Raw genomic sequence first — 20,918 nt, forward strand, 5'->3', positions numbered from 1 at the left:
TCAAAATCAATTGCGCAACATTGTGTATGGTCATTAATATCAATTAACAGCCTGTTTAACAACAGAACTAGCAAGCAATGTGATTGTCCCCAAATTAATATCAAGATTTTCATGAACAAATGCCTGGCTCTGTGTACTGTCTGCTGCAGCCTGAAGTAGCCAGTAGTAGTAGAAGCAGAATAGGATGAGATGATCACTTGTGTTCAGAGGGATTGTATGTGCTATTTCCTGCAGCTGTTGTGAAAGAAGCACCATCTTTTGGTGTCAGAGAATGATGCACTGAATGTAGAGGACCAGTTCAGAGAATGATGCACTACAATCAGTGTTGTTAATGACATTTTTTTTATTTATGAAATTTGTTATGTTGAGTGGTCTGCAGTCGGCTGATGCCAGTGTCACTCATTCCAGAGAATGGCTGTAGTGCATTAATTTAAAATGGTGAGGTGGTTCCCTTGGAACTACTTGAGAAGTTCCGCAGATGTCTACATATCAAGAGCTACTTGACACCCTGCAGCCAGTCACAGACATTACAAAAATAATTGCATGTACATCATACTTAACACTTAAGTGGTGTATTATGTGTATCATTTTTCATAGCTTGAGACGGTCATTGTAGTAACTTGTAATCACCATCAACATATTGTTGTCAGTTTAAAAAAAAAAAAAAATCAGGTAAATAGAGTTGTTACTTGCGAGTTTCTTGCCTGAATATTACAACTAAGGATTTCCTGGAATGTGACGCTGCAGCTTTATGACGTTATGTTGGAATTTTCGTAACTGTCACCACCCCTGCCCTTCCCAGCTCACCCCAATATTTGAAATGGGCAGCATGTATGAGTAGTGGGTCCAGAATTGACTCTTGTGGCACACTGCATAGTAAAGGACCTGGTAACAAAAAGTGATCAAAGCATCAAAGGGTTTTTATGATGCTGCAGTTTTGTTGCACAGTTGATCAGAATTGCCATTCTCATGAAAATGTATAGAACCTTTGATTCTCAGTTTTTGTCTTTTTTTATACAGTGGTCCCCATCTGTCAGAGCAATAGTGATGAGCAGTGTGTGGAAGATTAGCTTGACAAATGGGCTCAGGTGCAGAGCGATCAAGTGTCTACATGCTGGGAGAGCTGCAGCAACAATGGCAGCTTGTCCAGGATAAAGGAGCATGGTGTGCTGCTGAATAATGGGAATTTCTGACTGCGCTGCCTCGGTATTCTGCCACTCTTCAGGCCACTCAGCTGAGCAAGGCTATCTGCTCATTTATGTATCAGGTGATCTTTGAAGTCCATCAGCTCCAGACCTGTGTTAGTGACCTGCTTCATGATGCTGCCAGATTCTTAAATTATATTGGCACGTTTGCATGGTGCCTTACTTTCTAGAACATTATGATTTGAGCTTTAGCTTTTGAGCAGCAATGACCACCAGTATCATGTGCAAACTTGTCATTTGTCCTCATAGAAACTGGAAAGGGTTGGCAATCTAGAGAGCACGAGTATCCTTATTAAATTTCATTGCATTCTGCCCAAATGTATGTTTCAAGACTGAAAATAAAGATGAGAGGGTTAGTGGGTCACCATGAACAGTAGAAATCATCCTCTGGGGAACATGAATATCCAGTGCCAAAAGCTTCCATGGAGAAATATGTTTTCATTGAGACAATTTCGATCTGATAATGCTGCAATGGAACCAAAATCATTTGGATCCGTCCACTTGACGGATATGAATATGAGTTTCCATCACAGGTTTCATGCCAGTATAACTGGTAGTTTTCTGGATATTTTTCAGTAGCTGAAATTGGGTGGACTGGCTGGGCTCTCGACTGGGTGAGTGTGTTTTTAGGCAGAGAATGTGTGTAGAGTGTGTCCCCACTTTACCTCTGTTAATACCCTCCCCTTGAACACAGAGAGCCAGTTTACTGTGCAGGGATACAGTATTCACTGAACAAGGCAGCAGACAGTCTGGGTCCCTCTACTTGAATTTCCCGATAGCACCGACAGTGAGGCATGCCTGGAGAGCAATATCTTTAATTACAGTATTGTAAGAGGATTTGATACAACCTACCTACTGCATGTGTTCCACAGCCTGTTCTCCAGAGTTACACATGTAGTGCTGTTGACGACACAACTTTGTGACTGCAATTTCTTGCCTCTCTACCCTCAGGATCACCTGCTGAAGAGAAACCCTCCAGACAACATAAATCAAGATGCTGGAGACCAAACTCATGGCTTTAAACTTGTTGATGAACCTCACATCAACAACAGCAACAAAGAAGATGGAACAGTTCATGACACTGACTTCTCTTCAAACATCCAAAAGTTTGATGAAAACATTGTTCAGAAAAATGCAGCAGACTCAACCGTGCATATTGTAGTCAACACGGCCATGCCTGATTCACTGACACAAATGCATGAGGTCAAAGCTCGTAATGTTACTTTACAGATGGATGAGAACATCATACCATCAATGGCAACTAAGGAACACTTGGAGACAAACAGTCTTTTAAGAAACAATGAGGAAGGGCGGCATTCCAGTCTGCAGCAAAGAGAGTCACCACCATCTGTACCTGCTACTGGAACAGGCAACATTATCTATGGATCTGACCACAGAATCTACCGAATCCACGAAGGTCTGCCTGGTCCAACCGGACCACGAGGAAGAAGAGTAAGCATCTCTTTAGGATGAATTTGATCAGATACGTATTAATCAAGGGAACATTATTTAATGCAATTTAGTGCCTAAACCATTATAATTAAGGGGGCAAAGTATAACATATGACAATATTTTCTGTGTTTGAAACATTCAAAAATGAACCACCATTATCAACAGGATGTGAAGAAACTACATTGTGATGTTCTATCAAAGATGTCTGAGGAGTGTCTCGAGGACATGTCTGCTGAAGTTAGCATGCTAACAGCTAGCTCCAGTCTGTCCTGTCTGCTAGTACAAAGCTAATTAACAGTAGCTAGCTACAGCAAGCATAGCAGTTGTAGGTTACTCTGGCTATGTGCTGCCCCTGTGTTTTTGGTGCTATATTTGAATTCTGGCCATATTCTTCACATGACACCTTTAGGAATGCCCTCACATGGCTGACATTATCTTAGAGTATGAGGCTAATGTTACTCTATGTTGTTCTTCCTGTCAACATGAAAAGACCAAAACCAACAGTTTTTCAGTCTGACTCACTGTACTTTTTCATTTTCCTTCCCTGTCCTTGGCTCTAAATCCCAAACCCACTGGCTCTGTCCAAACCAAAACCTTCAAAGCAAACAAGTTAGCATGTTGTAGCTCTCAAAAAAAACAAACAACAACAACTTGTGTTTTATGTGAGTTGGTTTTCTCACTCCTGTGAATGTTGAACTGTTTCCGAACCTCTGTCAGAACTCTGCAGGGGAGCTGCAAACCTCACTTTGGGTGGTACCAAAGTAGCTTCAGCAGTATAAACTGTTTTTCTTAACAATTTCAATCAAAGTTTTCAGCTTTCCCATTTCCCCTGTGCGGCTTATGTAATTACCCAAGTTAGTGGGCCTGTATTTAGGTTGAAAGTGGAGGTTTTGGTCATTCTGTGCAAACAGCATGGTTGCATCAACCTACGTGAAGTTGACTCATACATTGGCCTGATTCATCTTGTAGAATTGCAGGGTAGAGAGAAAAACATTGCATTAATAACATGTTGGATAGACCACAAGGACCTTTTCTTTGTAAGATCATCACACTGTGTATGAGCCCAAACAGCAGGCCAGTCAGTTGTTGCCAAAAAGTGGTCTGCATATGTTAAAAATAGTTCAATTCAATATTGTTCTTACAGGGATGTGCTGGGAGAGAAGGCTTTTTTGGATTTAAAGGTGATAAGGTAAGTGTTTTTAAGTAATCATGATGAGAATATGATTAGCTGCTGTTGCTAGGACTGACAAGATTGACAAAAAGTAATATGGCAACGCTGGTTCTGTTTAGCCAGATGCCGCAGCATTGATTAGATTTCTTTTTTTCTACAATATAGCTTCAAGAAGGCTGCTGCAAGGACTATAGAATGTGATAGAAAGATGTATTAAGGACACAAGGGTATTTATAGGAATGCTATAGGAGGTGCTGCTAGCTAGCTTCAATTAGAGGAGGACACAAGCTCAACACATCTTTGCTTTAACTCCTTTTCTAATGTATCAGGGTAAATCCCTGCACTCATGCAGATTTGTTTATGGTTGATTTATGTTTGGACCATTCCCATGAAAGACAGATAAACCAAAATGGACATAGTGGTTAAACTTTGAATCACATGCCCTCTATCATAAAGTCCATTGGTTAGTCTGTTTTGATTTCACATAATGTGCAAACCTCAACTAAGCCTCCTGTTGAGGTGTTCTCGGTCCAGTGGTTTGACCAGCACAAGTTTAAATGACACCAGCCTAACAATCTGATCCAAACACCCAAACGCAAAAGAGCCTGTTGGAAACATAGTAAGCACATATGAGAGAACCCATATTTTATCAATATTACAGTACATTCATGAAATTTGTGTTTTATTCAATACAAAACATGTGATCTTTTCTACTGCAGGGCTCTCATGGCATTCAAGGCCTAAATGGGAGGAAAGGTGATCCAGGACCTCCAGGACCTCCAGGACTCCCCAATCTCTACCTATGGAGGAACTCTGAGGAGGACTGGGCTGCTTTTAGGGTAAATCTAAATGCAACACCCACAAACCCTTCAAGATTTGGACAATGCTGTAGCAGCAGTACTCCAGGGAGGTTGTCTCAGACTAGCTCCTCGTGTCCTCACCACATGTAGTCTAATCCTGACTGCTAATGTCACCCTGTCCCAATACCACAATATTCCCAGCCGCTTTCTATCATTGAAATCATGTAAACTGCAAATGCAATAACTATAAGAATTTCTGAATTGGTTGGGGTGCCGCTTAGCTTGTTTGGTAGCGCACACGTCCCATGTGCTGAGGCTCTGCAGCAGACCCGGGTTTGACTCCCAGCCCGGGTCCCTTTGCTGCATGTCACTCCTCCTCTCTTACCCTGTTTCCTGTTACTCTCTTCAAGCTATACTGTCAATAAAGCCAGAAAGGCCAAAAAAAATACTTAAAAAAAAAAAATAAAAATTGGAACAGTTTAGTGAACACATGGTGATGCCAATGCTACAGCGACAGCCGTCAAAAGTCACCATCTGTTTGAAAAAGTTTCATGTCCTGTTGTCAGCCTCAACAAGAAGACGCCAATATAAAAAATACACCATCTCTTAACAGTGAACAGATTATGCAGCTGTTTGTGTGCTAATGTTACTATTACTAATATTTTTTTAACAGACAAAAAAAATGTAAACATGCTTGAAGGTGGAGGATTAAAGCACTAGCAGTCAGATGAACAGAGAAAACAACAGTTTCTCCAGATTATCTAAACCATTTGATTAGAGGATAGAGTGTACCTGAGATGTTGGTAATAGTCCATCACCACACAGCTCAACTGTGTGCACAACTAAAGGAAGAGTGGCTGGTCAGAGTTAAACCAGTAATTTGGGCTAGAAAGCATGACATTGATGGCTGAAACTGCAAAAATAACACCCAAGATGTACTGACCTGGAATAGTCCACTAATTTATGTGAAAATGTGATTCAAACAGTCTTCCCATGATAACGCTGACATGCAGATACACTAGTTATGCAATGATTTAATATAGACCGACTGCATAGAGATTTGGGCCTTGATTTCAGGCAGGGCTGAGTAATCCTCTCCCAGTGTGTCGACAGTATGTTTAGATGACCAAAGCTCTGTGTGCTCTCTCAGACTCTAATGAAAGGTGAAGTATCTGCCAAGAATTGTAACTGGAGCCTATCCAGACCACATGCCAGGTCAGACCCTGCGCTTTGCTTATTGACCATCCATACTGGCTGGGTTGAGCTGGCTGTGAAAGACCTTAGTGTTGCCTTCCCCTCGGAGTACACTGAAGGCTCTGACTGCTCAGTCCACAGAGACACAATGAGACTTAAGGGAGGTCCAGGTCTCTCTGCCAGGGTTTCACCTTGACGGGGTTGGCCAGGCTTCACTTTTACCCCCGCTGCAGCACCATCGCCAAGACAAATATGACCTGAAGGAGGAGAGCTGGGTGGTGTAATGAACCAGAAGGACTCCTGTGTGCTGCAGTTGACCAGCGCTTCTCTTGATTCTCAGAGAGCAGTGACAGTGAACAACCATCAGAGCACTACAGGATGCACTGCATGGAGCTCTCCACACTCTGTCACACACTCAAGTCTTTTGGCTCCATATGCATTGTGCTCACTCTCAGCTATCCCACTTGAAATGGTCGTCTTTCGAGTGCCTGTGCACTGTGCATTATAACAAAGAAGGATGCAACAGGAAAAATGCAGAAAAAAGCCAGCAGCCGCTCAAAGTGAATTATGGTGTCAGTGGTTTTTATTGATGGGAAATAATCTCCATAAGGGGGCAAATATTTATCAGTCAGTCAGTCAACCACTTTAGTCAAGATTCATTAAAAGATTTTTTTAAATGTTGTTTACTCTAGTGCCACACTAAGGTGGAGAATTTCAGTTTTGAGTTTAACATCTTTACAGCTGTTGAATGGATTGCCACATAATGCTGTGCGTGCATGTTTCCCAAACGGTGATTCTTAATTACTTTCATGGTCCTCTGGCTTCCTCTGAAACCAAAAGGCCCCATTTCCTATTTTTTAGATTAAGATTTACATATCTGTAAAAACTAAGGACATTCCCATCAGCCTCAGCTGCACTTTGTGTTACTGCAAGTCAGCAAATATTAAGACAAGAAAAACCTACAGTAAACTGAACAACATGATAGACAGTAAAGCAGTTCAACATTTTCGATGTGCATGTTACTTTTGCTGTAGACTTTTGTTAGAACTTGCCCATTTAATGTATGAAATAGGTGCCCATAATCTTTATAGTAAACTGTCATTATGATTGGATTTTACAACCTTGCCTTCAATTATTATTTCCATTATGTTTGTTGTAGTATATCAGCAACTGTCAAATGTCTCATTTTCACTTCTCATTGTGATTACTTATTTTGCCAGAGATCATCTGTCTATCAAATACTCAGAGCCGGCTGGCCGGTGAGTAGCTCAGCTTTCGAACTGGATCTGAGATTATGTGAGATGATCAATCAGAGCAGATCACTGATTTATTTCCCTGGACTCTATAGGTGACGCCAGGTCCTCCTGGACCCATGGGTGAAATGGGCAAACCTGGCCGTCCAGTGAGTTTAACATCACTTGTCCTCACATAAGAAATTTTACATGATGACGTTCAGATGTTTGACCCTGCTTTATTTTGACAAGTATTTTTAAGGCTGTTATTACATTTACATTAAGGGTATTCCTGGAGATTCAGGGAACACAGGGATGCCAGGTCAGAGAGGACACATGGTAAATTTTGAAATTGAAAAACTCTTTCTTTAATATCAGCAGCTGCATTATGCATGGTGACCTAATATCAAGTGACTGTGTATGTGTGTTAGGGTTACCCTGGGCCAAAGGGTCTCCCTGGCAATACAGGAAGGAGGGGCAGAGATGGCGGTCGAGGTTTGGATGGTCATTGTGGGCCACCAGGACCATCTGGGCTAAAGGTAAGAACAACCAGTTCCCTAATGAGGAGAAATCATTGCTCTGTGCTTTATTTATGAACATTTGGTTAAGTGTGGTTTTCCCATCAGGGTCCGAGAGGTTTCAAAGGAGAGGGGGCTTCAGCAGGGGACAAAGGTGATGAGGTAAGTGTTTAGTTAAATCAAGTAACCAATGATTAATTATCCATTACTTATTAATATTAGTATTAGGTTTATTGCCATTGTTGTTATAGTTATTTTTAATATATATATATATATATATATATATATATATATATATATATATATATATATATATATTTTATAATATATTCTCTATATTCTATATTTATACTAAATACTACTATACTATATTCTATTCTATAGGGTTGAGTAACAGTTATCCTGTACAGACAGTGATGGGAATAGTGGCGTTAAAATAAACAGTGTTGCTAATGGCGTTTTATTAAAATTACTCCTTCCATCGTTACAAATCCATTACCATTACCGACAATTAAATGTAGTGCATTATAAACTGAAGCTACTCACTGAAGCTGGAGTAATTCAGTTACTAACTCAGTTACTTTTTGGAAGAAGTCACTAATAACTATAATTAACTACTTTTTAAAAGTAACATGCCCAACAGTGAGTACAGATTATGTTTTTTTTTATGAGTACTCGCATCATAAGTGTATAAATATCTTGGCCTGTAAACAGTTCTCCTACCCTTGGTCTGAAGCTCAGTTCTGAGGCTGTTCTGTGATTAGTTTTTTAATCAATATTAAACACAACAATCTCTGATCAACTCACATCCATTTCAGGCTTAAAGGGATAGTTTGTGTTTTTTGAAGTGGGGTCATATAAAGTACATATCTATAGTCGGTCTGTTCTCTACCGTAATCACTGATCAGCGCAGCCTCAGTTTGGAGAAGTAGAGAGCCGCTCCAGCCCAGACGCTCAGCTTTGTACTACAGTTACCGGGGTTCAGAGAAAAAGCAAAATTTAACCACCTAAAACAAGGCACACCTTAAAAAATCTATAACAGTTCAAGTATATGTTGTATAGAGAATATTCACACCGCTTTACATCGCCATCAGACCTGCCTTTCTTTTGGCACTACATTTTCTCAACCGTAGAATCTCCGTATCCCTACACAGTTGCACTAATGCAAATATATGATAACATCATAACAACAGTTCTGAACTCTTCATTACCACTGACAGTAAGTCAACCACCTTGTTTCCAACTGTCCCATCAGTGTGTACTGTCTATGCTGCATGAGCATAAAACTCCAGGGCACCTAAGTGATTGGGTATTCTCAGTAAATCAAGAAAAGTTAACCAGGAGGGCACTATCCAGAAGACTTCCCTTATTTACTAATCAATTTAAGAAGATGAATAAACAGTAATAAAAGATATGATCATTTTCTTACAGATACACGTTATGTGAATACAATATAAAGTATACAGTAAATAATGAATAATGAATGATTCAGACCCAGCATAGTGTACCTCTGCACTGCACTGAAATTAGGTGAGAGGTGAAAATCAACAGCTTGCTGCACTTCTGGAGCTCATCATGTTTGCTAAAGATATTTGCTTCCCTCTTCACTGTCACCATCAAGTCCAACAGAGCTTACATCAGCCCTGGGGTGTTTTACGAGTCGGTTTGTAGCCAAAATTTGTATCAAGCCACCTTATTTCCAACTGCTTCTCAGTGGCCAACAGACTGCACTGGGCAGCTCTGGGTATGAACTCAGTGAATCAATAGAAGGATGTTGCTATAAAAAGCATTAAGTTGTGTTTTCTCTGTGTCCTGAACTGCAGGGTTTCACTGGAGAGCCTGGACCAAGTGGAGACAGAGGGAGGCGAGGGGAAAAGGTCAGTATAAAAAACTGATTTTGATGAATATCAGCATCTTCTGCCTCTGTGTGCTGCCGATGACACAGAGGTTTGACTGCATCACCCTCTCCTGGCTGAAAATGTTCTGAACTTCAACCAAAGCTGCAGTTTTTGAAAGTGTTGTTGCCATCGCGACTGCCATTTCCACAACTGTGTGCAAGTCGTATTATATGACATATAACATTCATTTAATGTTTCCTAATCAGCATGAAATGATTTTTACTCAATATAGATACAATGAAGTGGAATAAGTTTAAAGGTCCCGTATTATGTAAAACACGTTTTCTCTGGTCTCTACATATATAAGCTGGTCCTCCCTGAGCCTGCCAAATCCCAGAATGAGGAAAACAAACGATTCCTGCATGGTCTCTGCAGCCCACCCACTGGTAAAATTGGGCTCCTACAGGCTGTTCAGATTCAGCTCCTTTCATTACGTAACGAAAAGAGTTTGCAGACCGCTAGCTTACGTAATTTTAGCATCCTCAGAAACGACCGCACGACAACAATGTATTGCAGTAAATGGGTCCAAGTATAAACCGCCATCAAAAAGCCACAAATAATGCTTAGAACAGCACCAAACTTCAGCAACATCACAAATAGGGTCCCAGCACATATTTCGAGGCATCAAACATTTGATATCGTTGCCAGATTTGTCGGAAAAGAAACAAAACTCACTTCCCGAGAAGCCTCCTTGTTGTGGGGAAGCCCTGTGAGTTGATTACCGAGTGCAGTAGAGTCCCGCAATAATGATCATCATTCAGCTGCGGAACTCTGCTCACAGGGCTTCCCCACAACGAGCCTGCAGCTGGAGAGGTGAGTTTTCTTTATCTTTCTGAGGATACTAAAATGTTACCTCTCGAGGGGTCCTACTCGGTGTCACGGTGTGTCCATGACCATGGATTAAACTTACACCGGAATATCCCTTTAATGAAAAAATTAAAATGTGCAGTTTCAGTATACATTGATAACAGATTGGTTGAAAATATCATGAAACAACTTATTTAGTATGAATGTTGTCTTTGTACTCTCCAGGGATCTAAAGGGGAGCCAGGAGAAGATGGACCTGTTGGCCCACCTGTAAGAGAGACGACTGGTTGATTGTATTTAAAAGGGAAGTTTACTTGTCATGGGAAGTTACACCAAAGTCCGTTTTAGATAAGGCTTGCCACTTGGCAGCCATCTTGACAACTCCCTCGGGCAGTCATGCTGGGCTTACAAGAGCAGGCCCTTATATGCAGGGAGAGGAAGCCAGGATTTCTCTTTAAGTGGTTACCAGAACATAAACAGTGTTTTTCCCACAGGTTGTACTTCTCCTAAACATGTGCGTGGTTTCACAACACCTACTCCTTGTCCAGCTCAATTCAGAATGTCATGCCATGACACCATCACCTCAATTCATCAAAACATTTAGACAGATGTGAGTTTAATGTGTGACATAAGAATAAGCTCACCTTTCACAGTAATCCTGTGCATTAGCTTGATATCCTCCTCTTCTATGCCTATTAGAAATCCGTCTGCACCTGCAGTCTGATAAAAAGAAAATCAAAAAAGAGGAAGAATAACCATGATGATGTTATCATCGCAGACAAATTTGCAACATAAAGTGTGCATAACAACTGTGGGACAAAGGGCTTGAAATACATAGGCATTGCCCTCATGGATGATCCATCTGCTTTCAGCACCCTTGCTCATACCAACTCAGACCAAAAATCACTATGTTCTCCTTGTACCTACTGTTGTGTAAATCAGTGTGAGATGGACTTATACTTAACAATCAACTTGACTTGATGCAAACTTTAACTTTACTTACTGTGTTTATCAGGGTCCTTTAGGTAAAAGAGGCATTCAGGGGCTTCCTGGATCTCTGGGACTGCAGGTAGGATGTCTCTTACACTGTATTGCTCTCATTCTCCTCACTGAAGTGTCTTACTATGTTCACGTGTACTTTTTAATCAGGGAGACTCTGGGCATGATGGAATGAAGGGTCCTCCAGGCCCAGCGGTGAGCTTGAAATTGTACCTCTACTTGCCTCACAATGTTCTTAAGTACTATCTGCTGCTGATGAGCTGCTTTTGAGATGACTAGAAAGACTTATTTTTAGTTGGATTTTTTTAGGGTGCACCAGGGGCTACAGGCAGTATAGGACCACCTGGACTGAATGGGTCTGAGGTGAATTCATATGCAAAGCTTGACCATTTTCCCTTCAAATTGTTTAAACTGAAGTCAGTAAATTAAAAAAAACAAATATGGTTGTTAACAGAGTTTTTTCATTGTTCTCTACAGGGGGATAACGGTCCAACTGGTCCACGCGGTCGTAAAGGACCCCCAGTATGTTTTTCAATTCACCTAACTGACGTAACACAGTACTGATGGTCACTCAGCAGAATAGATATTTAATCTGCATCTTTAACAGGGCCCGTCAGGATTAGCAGGAGAGACAGGCTCACCAGGACCGAGAGGGAGTCAGGTAAATTTCACGAGTATGGAATCCTACCTTTATAGACACATACACACATAACAAACATCTATCAAGCTTATAGAATATTATAATGACAGTGGTTATTTATTATAGACAATACAAGGCCTAACTATTAATAGAAATATAGATAGAATTTTTGTTTTAAACCAAAAAACCCAGTCAACAGTAACTTCTGCAAGACCTGAGTGGAGGTGACAGGCCCTAACAATCCTAACTACTAAGGTGTGGCAGCCAATATGTAGCCAGAGAGGCATAACTCAACAAACCACAATATCCACTTCCCTCAAGTATATGTGGGAAATTGAAAAACCTGTGCCTTTCGGTAATGTGTTGTATCATTATAATATTAATTGTGGTTTGGCTTTATGGTTCAAAACACATATTCCCTCAGGAGCAACAATGCATTACATTATCATAAAGTTTATGTTCTAGTCATAATTTCTTAAAATGTGTTTTTGTCAGGGTCAGCCCGGCTATGATGGCCTTCCTGGTCCAAAAGGGGATGTGGTAGGTTTTGATGCAATCATCTGCAGATGTATATTTGCCCAGTGTTCTAACTGAGTCGAGCTTGTACTGTACTGACACTGTTTCCTTTGTTTTCTCTGACAGGGTGAAATAGGTCCCTTTGGAACAAAAGGATTCCCTGGCATTGAAGGGCCCATGGTAAATAATATGAATTCATTATGTTTAATTCCAGTTTTCAGTTACTCAGTTCACATACTACTCTCTCAAAATCCCATATGTTCTACTGTTAGTAGAAAAGTTGGGGAAATTTTGTGGCTTTTGGTGTGTTTCTTTGGATCTAGAGTGTGGTCTGCATAATGTCTTGTTGTCTTAAGTGGGCAACTTAAATCACAGAAAAGGATTTTAGACTAGATTTGGACTTGTTGGCTGTGAGACTTGACTTACTTGAATCGTGACTCCTAGAAAACTAGACTGGTCTCTAGATTTGTCAGGAAAAGTATCCATGTCCTAAGTTTTGACCTAAATAAATACTCAACAATAACAGGGCCATGTGCAAGATTTTAGAAATGCTGGGATCCAAATTTCAAATTTGCTATGTGGTAGAGGGTACTTGACATTTTGGTCCTCCTCCATTCTAGGGGGTCCAGGGACAGGGACATGATGACTTATGGGGAATTTTGTGAAAACTAGTTGATTGATAAATTGAGATAAATATATTCCATGTATTATAGCACATTACAATACAGCCTATCAGGCCTAAAGACAACAGGTTATTATATTCAACTCATAGCTCATATAGAATAGCAAAGTAGTCTATATACGCAAGACTGAACCATATAGTGGTGAAATATAAAGGCCATCATGATAATTTGGCAATGGAACTTTACAATTACGCCTCTGTCTCTCACCACCTCTCAGTCTCTTTGCCTGGCATAGTCTTTTCATTTTCATCTTTCATCAGGGCTAGCTACTGGGTAGAGTTTACACAGATGATGCAATCCAAGGATAAAAAAGCACAAAAGATGTATTCCTAAAAAAAAATTAAAAAATGCAGCGGTCTGGACCTCAGTGGCCTCAATGCTGGGTACAGCCATGAACAATAATAACAACAGAATAGAAAACCGGCAGTCATTTCATGGCCTGAGATCATTAGGACAATGGATTGAAGGGATTTCTGAATACTTCTATGACACCTTTGAAAGTGAACTGCTTAAATTAATGTTATTTTAGCATTCAGCATTCAGACCTGAAAGACTAAGAGCCTACTTGCCAGATTGAAAAGGCACAGGTCTCCTTTAAGAAGACTTGTACTTGTCTCTACTGATTTGAGCTGACGTGAAGCATACTGTATTTTGACTGGACTTAAGCCCTGAGACAAAACTTCAGAGTTCAACAAAAGTTGAGACATCTGTGGCCTTAGTTGTTGCTGTAAACCCCATAGTGGTAGCAGTAGTCAGCCCTTGTTGGTAGTTTTTTATTTTCATTTTTTTGGGGGGGCTAAGTGAATCAATGCGTGACAAGATAAACAGATGAAGTAAGGGAAAGCTCCTTGAGCCTATCACTGTAGTATCCAAGATTTCTTCAAGATGTTCTTGCCCAGGACTTGAATAGTTTTATTATAATCTCCATACAACTGAATCACCTTAAATCAAACAGCCATTCTGACAGCTGTGAATATTGAGTCAGTCACAGACATTGTCCCTCCGTGCATTGTTCCAAACAAGCATGTTCATACTTAAGGGTTTCTCTGCTTGCTCTTTTAGGGGATGACTGGAAGTCCTGGTCCAAAAGGATTTGTTGGTGGCACAGTAAGCAGCATTTTCTTCTGTTTCAGTTAAATGCTTTTGTTAACAATCAGGATTGAGGTCAGTGATTATTAAAGCTGTATTAGTCAATTTCTGTCCATGAGGGAAGAACTTTAGGTTCCTTCTGTGACCCCAGTTCTCTGAGAATCATGAGTCCAATGTCTCACTATGGAATAAGTCCCTTCATATATTCACAGATGCACTTATACCATTGTGCCAGCCCTGAGTGACTGACACTCATGGCATTTCACTCAGAGCCCAGCACATATGTGTCTTCTCGCTTCACCCCAGCAGCAAGAAGGTCTGGTAAGACAGGTCACTCAACCAAGGTTATGTCAAACTATTAATTATTGTATGGATAATTAATCATAATAATTATAATATGAAGACTCCCATATTGTCAGACATGCCATCTTGATAACTTTCCGCCCACCCCCTCACAAAGAAGTGCTTGGATGAGGCAGGTCCACCGAGAAGCCCGTGCTCAGAACGACATGAGCATGGGAGGTGAGGCACAATGACCAGCTAGCTGCAGAGCAGATATCCTGGATAGAGACCCCCCTAAACAGGGCCCAACAGGTTGCAAGACCCCAGGCAGAGTTTGTTTGCAGCCCAGCCTGGACTGGAAGACCTGAGCTGGAGTAGTCCAGTGTGATAGCATCAACAATTCGGTGAGAAAGTCTCTGTTTTGTGATGGGTTTGCCCCCATGGGGTTTAGCCCATGAAACAAAGAGGCGAACCCAATACCTAAAAGCCCTTCATTCCACCTGTGTATGCAGAGCAGGAACTGCACAATATGCACTGTTGCTGTATAGGCATGAAGAGGTGGCTGAAAAACTGTCAGGTTGACTACTAAGCATGAATTAACCACTTTAGATACCGCGTTAGGTATCGAGGTCACCCCCTTGGTTTCACAGCGCGTGAATATCACTCACATGTTTAGCTGTGACCAAGGCCAACAACAGCGCAGCCTTAAGAGATACTATTTTAATGTTTGTTTGTTGCAGTGACTCAAAAGGACGACTGGTGAGGGCCTTCATGACTTCAGCCATGTCCCAAGAAGGTGACGTAGGTCTGGAGCTTGCTAACAGCCTCCAGGGGCCTTTCATAAACTCCAAACTGTGGGGATGCTGTTCTTTGGGTTTATCATCTTTAGGTCCTGTAGAAAGGACAAGACTGAACCAACTGAACACTGAAAGGGAATTTCTTATGTACCAGCATACCATTTCTCAAACACCTTCCGCTTCATAAAGTCATAAAGTAATCTGCTGAATGATGCCGTTGCATTCTGAAATGTATAACAATGATCTGTGCAGTCTCAAATTAAACCACTCACAAGCCAGGTCCATAGGGTGAGCCACTCAGTGTGAGAGTGAAATATCTGCCTGTGCACCTGAGGAGGGGAACCTGCACTTCAGGAGAGGCCATGGGTTACTGCAAAGGAACTGCTTCACCTCTACCAGCCAGTGGAGCAGGAACAGACAGTTCTCCCGCATTTGAACAATGCCGTTCGAATCAGGGCCAGCGGAAAAATTGGTATAGAGGAAGGCAAACGCATCTACTCCCAGCTGCATGATCTGTTTGTGCAAGGAGTAAAACATTGGAAGGGCATTGCGAGTCCTCCCTTGACACAAACAGGTCTCCTGCCGCGCATATCTGATCCACTACAGCCAGATAAACTTCACAAGAGTAGATACAGACAATGCTCCAATATCTACAAGTGCAACAAGTCTTTTGCATGTACGGGCAGAATCTGAGCGATCTTTCTACACAACTAGTGAGAGTGCATCACAAGTCATGACTGGCAGCTACTCAGGTCTGGCATAATGGTGTTAGTCCTTTTGTGAATACGTGAGGGGGAGTATCCCATTGTGGGATATTGAAACAACTGCTATGAAAGAGAAACAATAATAATCTGACACAGAGCACTGATATACTTGGCCTTCTCAAGCCCAATTTTGAATAAAAACTATAGTGGGTTAAAAGATAAGTTCAACTGAATCAAGCTGAAAATGATGTGAGTCTAACTCAGACAGGGTAATAAAGGTAAGCAATACAATGACAAGTAATGTAACGTAATGTTGATGTGCAGGGCTTCAGAGGGCTGACTGGTGACAAAGGAGAAGCTGGACCGAAAGGAGACAGAGTAAGATAAAACTGATGATTGAATGTAAAATCAAACAAATTCAACATGTCTTGGTTTAGCTGAACTGCATTATTGTAGTGTGATGTGTTTTGGTGTCCACAAAACTTTTCTGGAGCGTCACAACAAAACAGTGTTGCGGCATTTTCCTATAAAACTGAAGTGGATGGGGACTTGTTTATATAATATAAACATATAATGATTCCATATAGCTCTTCCAGTGTGATCCAAGTCTCCAGAAGCTCCGAGATACCACATTGATTGAAAAGTTGTTATTTACACCTCACCTCGAGCTTCTTCACCCACTTCAGGCAAGGGGCATGCTGTGTGGGGAGGGTTTAAATAACGTCTTTTCAATCAGACCTTCTGGAGACTTGGATCATATCGGAAGGGCCATATTGAGTCCCTATTGTTTTTGAATATTTTCGCAGTTTAATGACAGTAAACAAAGGAGATAACATAGGCCCCCATATAACACCATTTTATGGTCCAAAGCTCTGATGAGTAATTGTTCCCTTAGGGCCCACCAGGTGATGCAGGGATTGAGGGCCGGCACGGGGAGAGGGGTGAACATGGCAGCACTGGTCCCCCGGGGGTGATAGGTCAACCTGGGACCCAAGGAGAAAAGGTACTTATCCACATATCATCAGTAATCTCCTTTGCTTTAATTTGAGGCAACACCTCAACGCTAGACTGGCAGTAACTGATGTTTTATAAACCATTGCAGCTACATAATGAATAGCTTATAAAGCACTTCATTGTGTGTTAACAGTCAAATAACTATTGTCTAAATGTTAACTAACTGTAAAGGTACCAGTTAGTAATTGATGGTTATTATGAGGCGTCACCAACTCTGTCACTTTATTTTTGCTTGTGGCTATGATAAGAATAAGATTTCAATATTGTCACATTTTAAGCATGTGTATATTTATGTTGTGGTTACACGAGCATGTTCTATGATAATTATGTGTTCTGTGTAATTCTGAGTTCATGTGTCACGCCTCCTCAGGGTGAAGATGGAGAGGCAGGTCTCCCAGGTGAAGTTGGGAAACAAGGGCCAAAGGTTAGAGGCTTTATTGCTGTCTGGTCAAGGGAAGCTAATAAATTGGAACCATATGTGTCACAGCTTATTGTCCACAGGGACATTTATTGCAGTGTACGGCACTTGCAGCAGACAGACAAATCTTTTGAACACAGTGACGAGGACAGATGGCCAACGTTACTGCTCCTATTATTGCACTATAATTTATACTAATTTTAGTACCTCTAGTACTGGCACTGCTTCTTAACAACGAGAAGCAAAGGTGTGTACTAATAAGTGTGATATTAAATACATGTGAATCAACGATAACATGTGCACAACTGTACAAACAACTGTAATGCACTGGCATATTTGCAATCCATTATTTTGATAAGTTCGTACAATATCATATTTTGTAAAAGAACATACAATTTACATTTTATTTATGTGAAATCATTAACAACCCTAGTAACAACTGACACAAGAAAGTGATAAGTAAAGGAGAATTTTGTTATTTCATGGTAGATCAGTTACCTGTTTACATATCCAAGTAAATTTTTTATTGATACATTGATACATTTTATTGATCCTAAACATGACACATTTTAGAAATATCAGTCACCACACTCAGAAAATGTCTCTATTTAGTGAGTAACTGAATTAGGAGAAACTTTATAAACTTTGTTAAATGCTGTCTCTGACTAATTCGTCATTATTTGTTCCTTCTTGTAAATTTGGCTTCTGTTAAACAAGATATTATTTCGTTCTTTGTGTAAAAAGCATTGTGTCCATCCCCGTGATGTGCATGTTTATTTGCATATAGAGTTGGGAAGTAAGATCCAATCACAGGTGGTCCCTTTTGTGTCAGTTTAATTCTAAAGATTAATGTTTTTATTCATATTTAAGGGCAGCAGAGGCCCCCCTGGACAAAATGGGAATTTAGGACTCAAAGGACCAAGGGTAACTATAATCTGCACAGTAGCAACTCTCAATTATTATTCAGTAGCTTATTGCAGAGAAATGATGTATTTTATCTGTCTGTCTGTATTTCCAGGGTCGGACAGGACTCCCTGGCCTGTTTGGTCTACCTGGCATGCCGGTGAGAACAAACCCAATGAGCTAAAAGCCAGCTCATCAGGTCTGATAGTTACCTGCAGATACTGTGATACCGTATTTGTGTATTCTTTGTGTGGATTGTTGTAGGGTTTCAGTGGCAGAGCTGGCACTGAGGGACCAGAAGGAAAGCCTGGTACACAGGTTCCCATTTTATAACTATTCATCACAGATGATTCTGTTTTTGCTACATTCTTTACTTTGAACCAGCTCCATCAAGCCATGTCAACATTTTACCTTTAACATGGGGATACATTTTAAGTGTCATCTGTCCTATGTGCAGGGTGTTCCTGGTTCTGTTGGCTCTCCTGGCCCTGATGGAGACAGAGTGAGTTTGTTTTTTTTTTTCTTTTTATTGAGCATGGCACTACCAGCATTAACTAGTCTGGCCTCAAGAGGATGCTAGTTCACTGACATGTTTGTGATGTCTTCTAACATTTTGCCTGTGAGCATCAATGGTCTGTATTGTAACACTTGTTACTTTATAGAAGTAGGCCCCCGTCAAAATAGTTACAGGACACTGTCATGCTTTGTATGTTTTGTAAGCAAGTTCTTAATAGATAATAATCGCATCGGTGTGCCAAACCTGGACGCTGCCTGTCAGCAGTTTGCAATACATTACACTGTTGGTCTAATAAAACCAGTTGATGATAGTGTCCAAATAAATGTTTTCACCTTAAATTCATAGACTCTAATATTGGTGTTGTGATGCAGCAGTAACCTTTAGTTAAAGTAACATTATGTAGTCATTTGTGTTTTGGCCAATACTGTTTATGGTATCCGAAATTTCTGTAACAATTTGTTCCTTAAAAACTTATGGTGAATTACACTTGTGCCATTGAAACTAAACAAGCATGCTCAGGTATTTTGGCGATGTCAGAGTTAAAGTTGACCACAGCTCAGAGCAGTAACAGCACGCCAAGCTACCTGAACCAGAGACAAAGAACACCTGGCTGTATCCTGTTACCGGCTAAACCTCTGTCTACATGGGCTGACTTGGCTTATGATCAGAAGCTAACAGCTAAAAGCCATAATTAGGCTTTTGTCTCTTGTCTCTCGCTCATACATTGTCTCATTATGTCTTCTTAGTTTTCCTCTGTCAACGTGCTCTTCGTTCTGTTCACCTCTGCCATCACGTCTGTAGAGACTGCTGAGTACAGTTTTTGTTTCCCGCTCACCCTGCTCCAGCTCTTGTGCCCATTCTGACCCTAAACTTGAAAAGCTGCTGTGACCATAATGAATACAATCCTCAGAGTCTGCTTGAAGAGCTAACTTAAGTAGTTAAGTAGTTACAGGCTGCATTCAGGAAACTCAGTGATAGCAGGTGCTATGTGTGATCTACTGTTGTCTACTGTATGATGCTACCCCACTCTCTGAATTTACATAGTGCAGAAACAAGCGATAAGAGAGAGTTGTAGAGGCTGAGACATCAATTAACCTTTTACATGTCATGATACCATTAAAATTATTTTGAAGCTATTAAAAAAAAAAAGTTACATCATGGGGACTAATATTATGTTGTGAGGAGGCTGTGAGAACTGACCATGTGACTGTTTTCAGCACTTTGTACTCGAGCAAATACAAAACTTTGTTTTGCTCTTTGCTAAAACTTCTGCATTTTGAAACTGACTATTGAAATGGATTCACATCATTTATATTTCCAGCAAATCCTCTGATGGCAAAATATATAATGCTTTTAAAATGTGTATATGTAATATCTATGTGTATATATAACAATAAAGTAGCACCACCTTACAAATCAATTGTTTAAAGTAGCTCTGTGGTCTCTTAAGGGGTTTCGAGGTGAAGCTGGTGATCCAGGGAAGGCAGGTTCTCCAGGAGCTCTGGTAGGCCAACACTTCTCCCTCTAATCACATATACAATTTCAAACAACAATTTTTAACACACTGAATAAAGTCATTTGTGACTTCTACAGGGTCCTCTTGGAAGTCCAGGTCAAAATGGGGTTCCTGGACCAGCTGGGGAGAGGGTGAGCAGATCAAATATTTTTGTGTATGAAGATTGAGTCATTTTCAGTGCACACATTTAATTATATGACATGTTTCTGGTTGTGTGTGAGGAATATTTTTCTGATATTGAGGCCCAGTATGGGCTGTATTTTGAAAATTAAATCAACACAATTTACATGTAAATTATTTCTTTATTGTCTCTCTTTAGGGTTTCACAGGGAAAGTGGGGTTGATGGGCCCTCAGGGACCAGTGGGCATGTATGTAAGTAACTGTTACAAAGTGTTTACATGACTGCCAAGCTCTCTAAATCAAAGCTGAGATGATACCTTTTCCTCTTTGATTTGAAGTGCATTTTACTGAAGTAGTTCTTTACTCATGATCTATGCATCTCTTTAAGGTTCTAGTGTGCACAGTTAAGTGGCCTCTAGATGCAATGTTGCTGATTGCAAAA

The 20,918-nt window shown here is 40.7% G+C and overlaps 1 protein-coding gene across 3 annotated transcripts in view; it reads left to right on the plus strand.

Annotated features, from left to right (window-relative positions):
• si:dkey-61l1.4 (collagen alpha-1(I) chain) overlaps positions 1–20,918 on the plus strand; it is a 76,008-nt gene that overhangs the window by 28,100 nt on the left and 26,990 nt on the right. The window contains exons 8-35 of one of the 3 annotated variants that reach the window (XM_037099295.1): positions 2,157–2,657; positions 3,802–3,846; positions 4,548–4,667; positions 7,043–7,081; positions 7,171–7,224; positions 7,340–7,393; positions 7,486–7,593; positions 7,681–7,734; positions 9,396–9,449; positions 10,503–10,547; positions 11,293–11,346; positions 11,427–11,471; positions 11,586–11,639; positions 11,754–11,798; positions 11,884–11,937; positions 12,412–12,456; positions 12,559–12,612; positions 14,178–14,222; positions 16,312–16,365; positions 16,883–16,990; positions 17,372–17,425; positions 18,290–18,343; positions 18,438–18,482; positions 18,587–18,640; positions 18,780–18,824; positions 19,586–19,650; positions 20,290–20,343; positions 20,433–20,451. In XM_037099295.1, coding sequence (XP_036955190.1) covers positions 2,157–2,657; positions 3,802–3,846; positions 4,548–4,667; positions 7,043–7,081; positions 7,171–7,224; positions 7,340–7,393; positions 7,486–7,593; positions 7,681–7,734; positions 9,396–9,449; positions 10,503–10,547; positions 11,293–11,346; positions 11,427–11,471; positions 11,586–11,639; positions 11,754–11,798; positions 11,884–11,937; positions 12,412–12,456; positions 12,559–12,612; positions 14,178–14,222; positions 16,312–16,365; positions 16,883–16,990; positions 17,372–17,425; positions 18,290–18,343; positions 18,438–18,482; positions 18,587–18,640; positions 18,780–18,824; positions 19,586–19,650; positions 20,290–20,343; positions 20,433–20,451 — 2,022 coding nt within the window. Of the gene's footprint in view, positions 1–2,156; positions 2,658–3,801; positions 3,847–4,547; positions 4,668–7,042; positions 7,082–7,170; positions 7,225–7,339; positions 7,394–7,485; positions 7,594–7,680; positions 7,735–9,395; positions 9,450–10,502; positions 10,548–11,292; positions 11,347–11,426; positions 11,472–11,585; positions 11,640–11,753; positions 11,799–11,883; positions 11,938–12,411; positions 12,457–12,558; positions 12,613–14,177; positions 14,223–16,311; positions 16,366–16,882; positions 16,991–17,371; positions 17,426–18,289; positions 18,344–18,437; positions 18,483–18,586; positions 18,641–18,779; positions 18,825–19,585; positions 19,651–20,289; positions 20,344–20,432; positions 20,487–20,674; positions 20,729–20,918 lie in introns of all 3 variants that reach the window. The other 2 variants (XM_037099294.1, XM_037099296.1) reach the window with 2 other exon arrangements.

The sequence above is a fragment of the Acanthopagrus latus genome, chromosome 5 (genome assembly GCF_904848185.1).
Source record: "Acanthopagrus latus isolate v.2019 chromosome 5, fAcaLat1.1, whole genome shotgun sequence".
Taxonomy (NCBI): Eukaryota; Metazoa; Chordata; class Actinopteri; order Spariformes; family Sparidae; genus Acanthopagrus; species Acanthopagrus latus.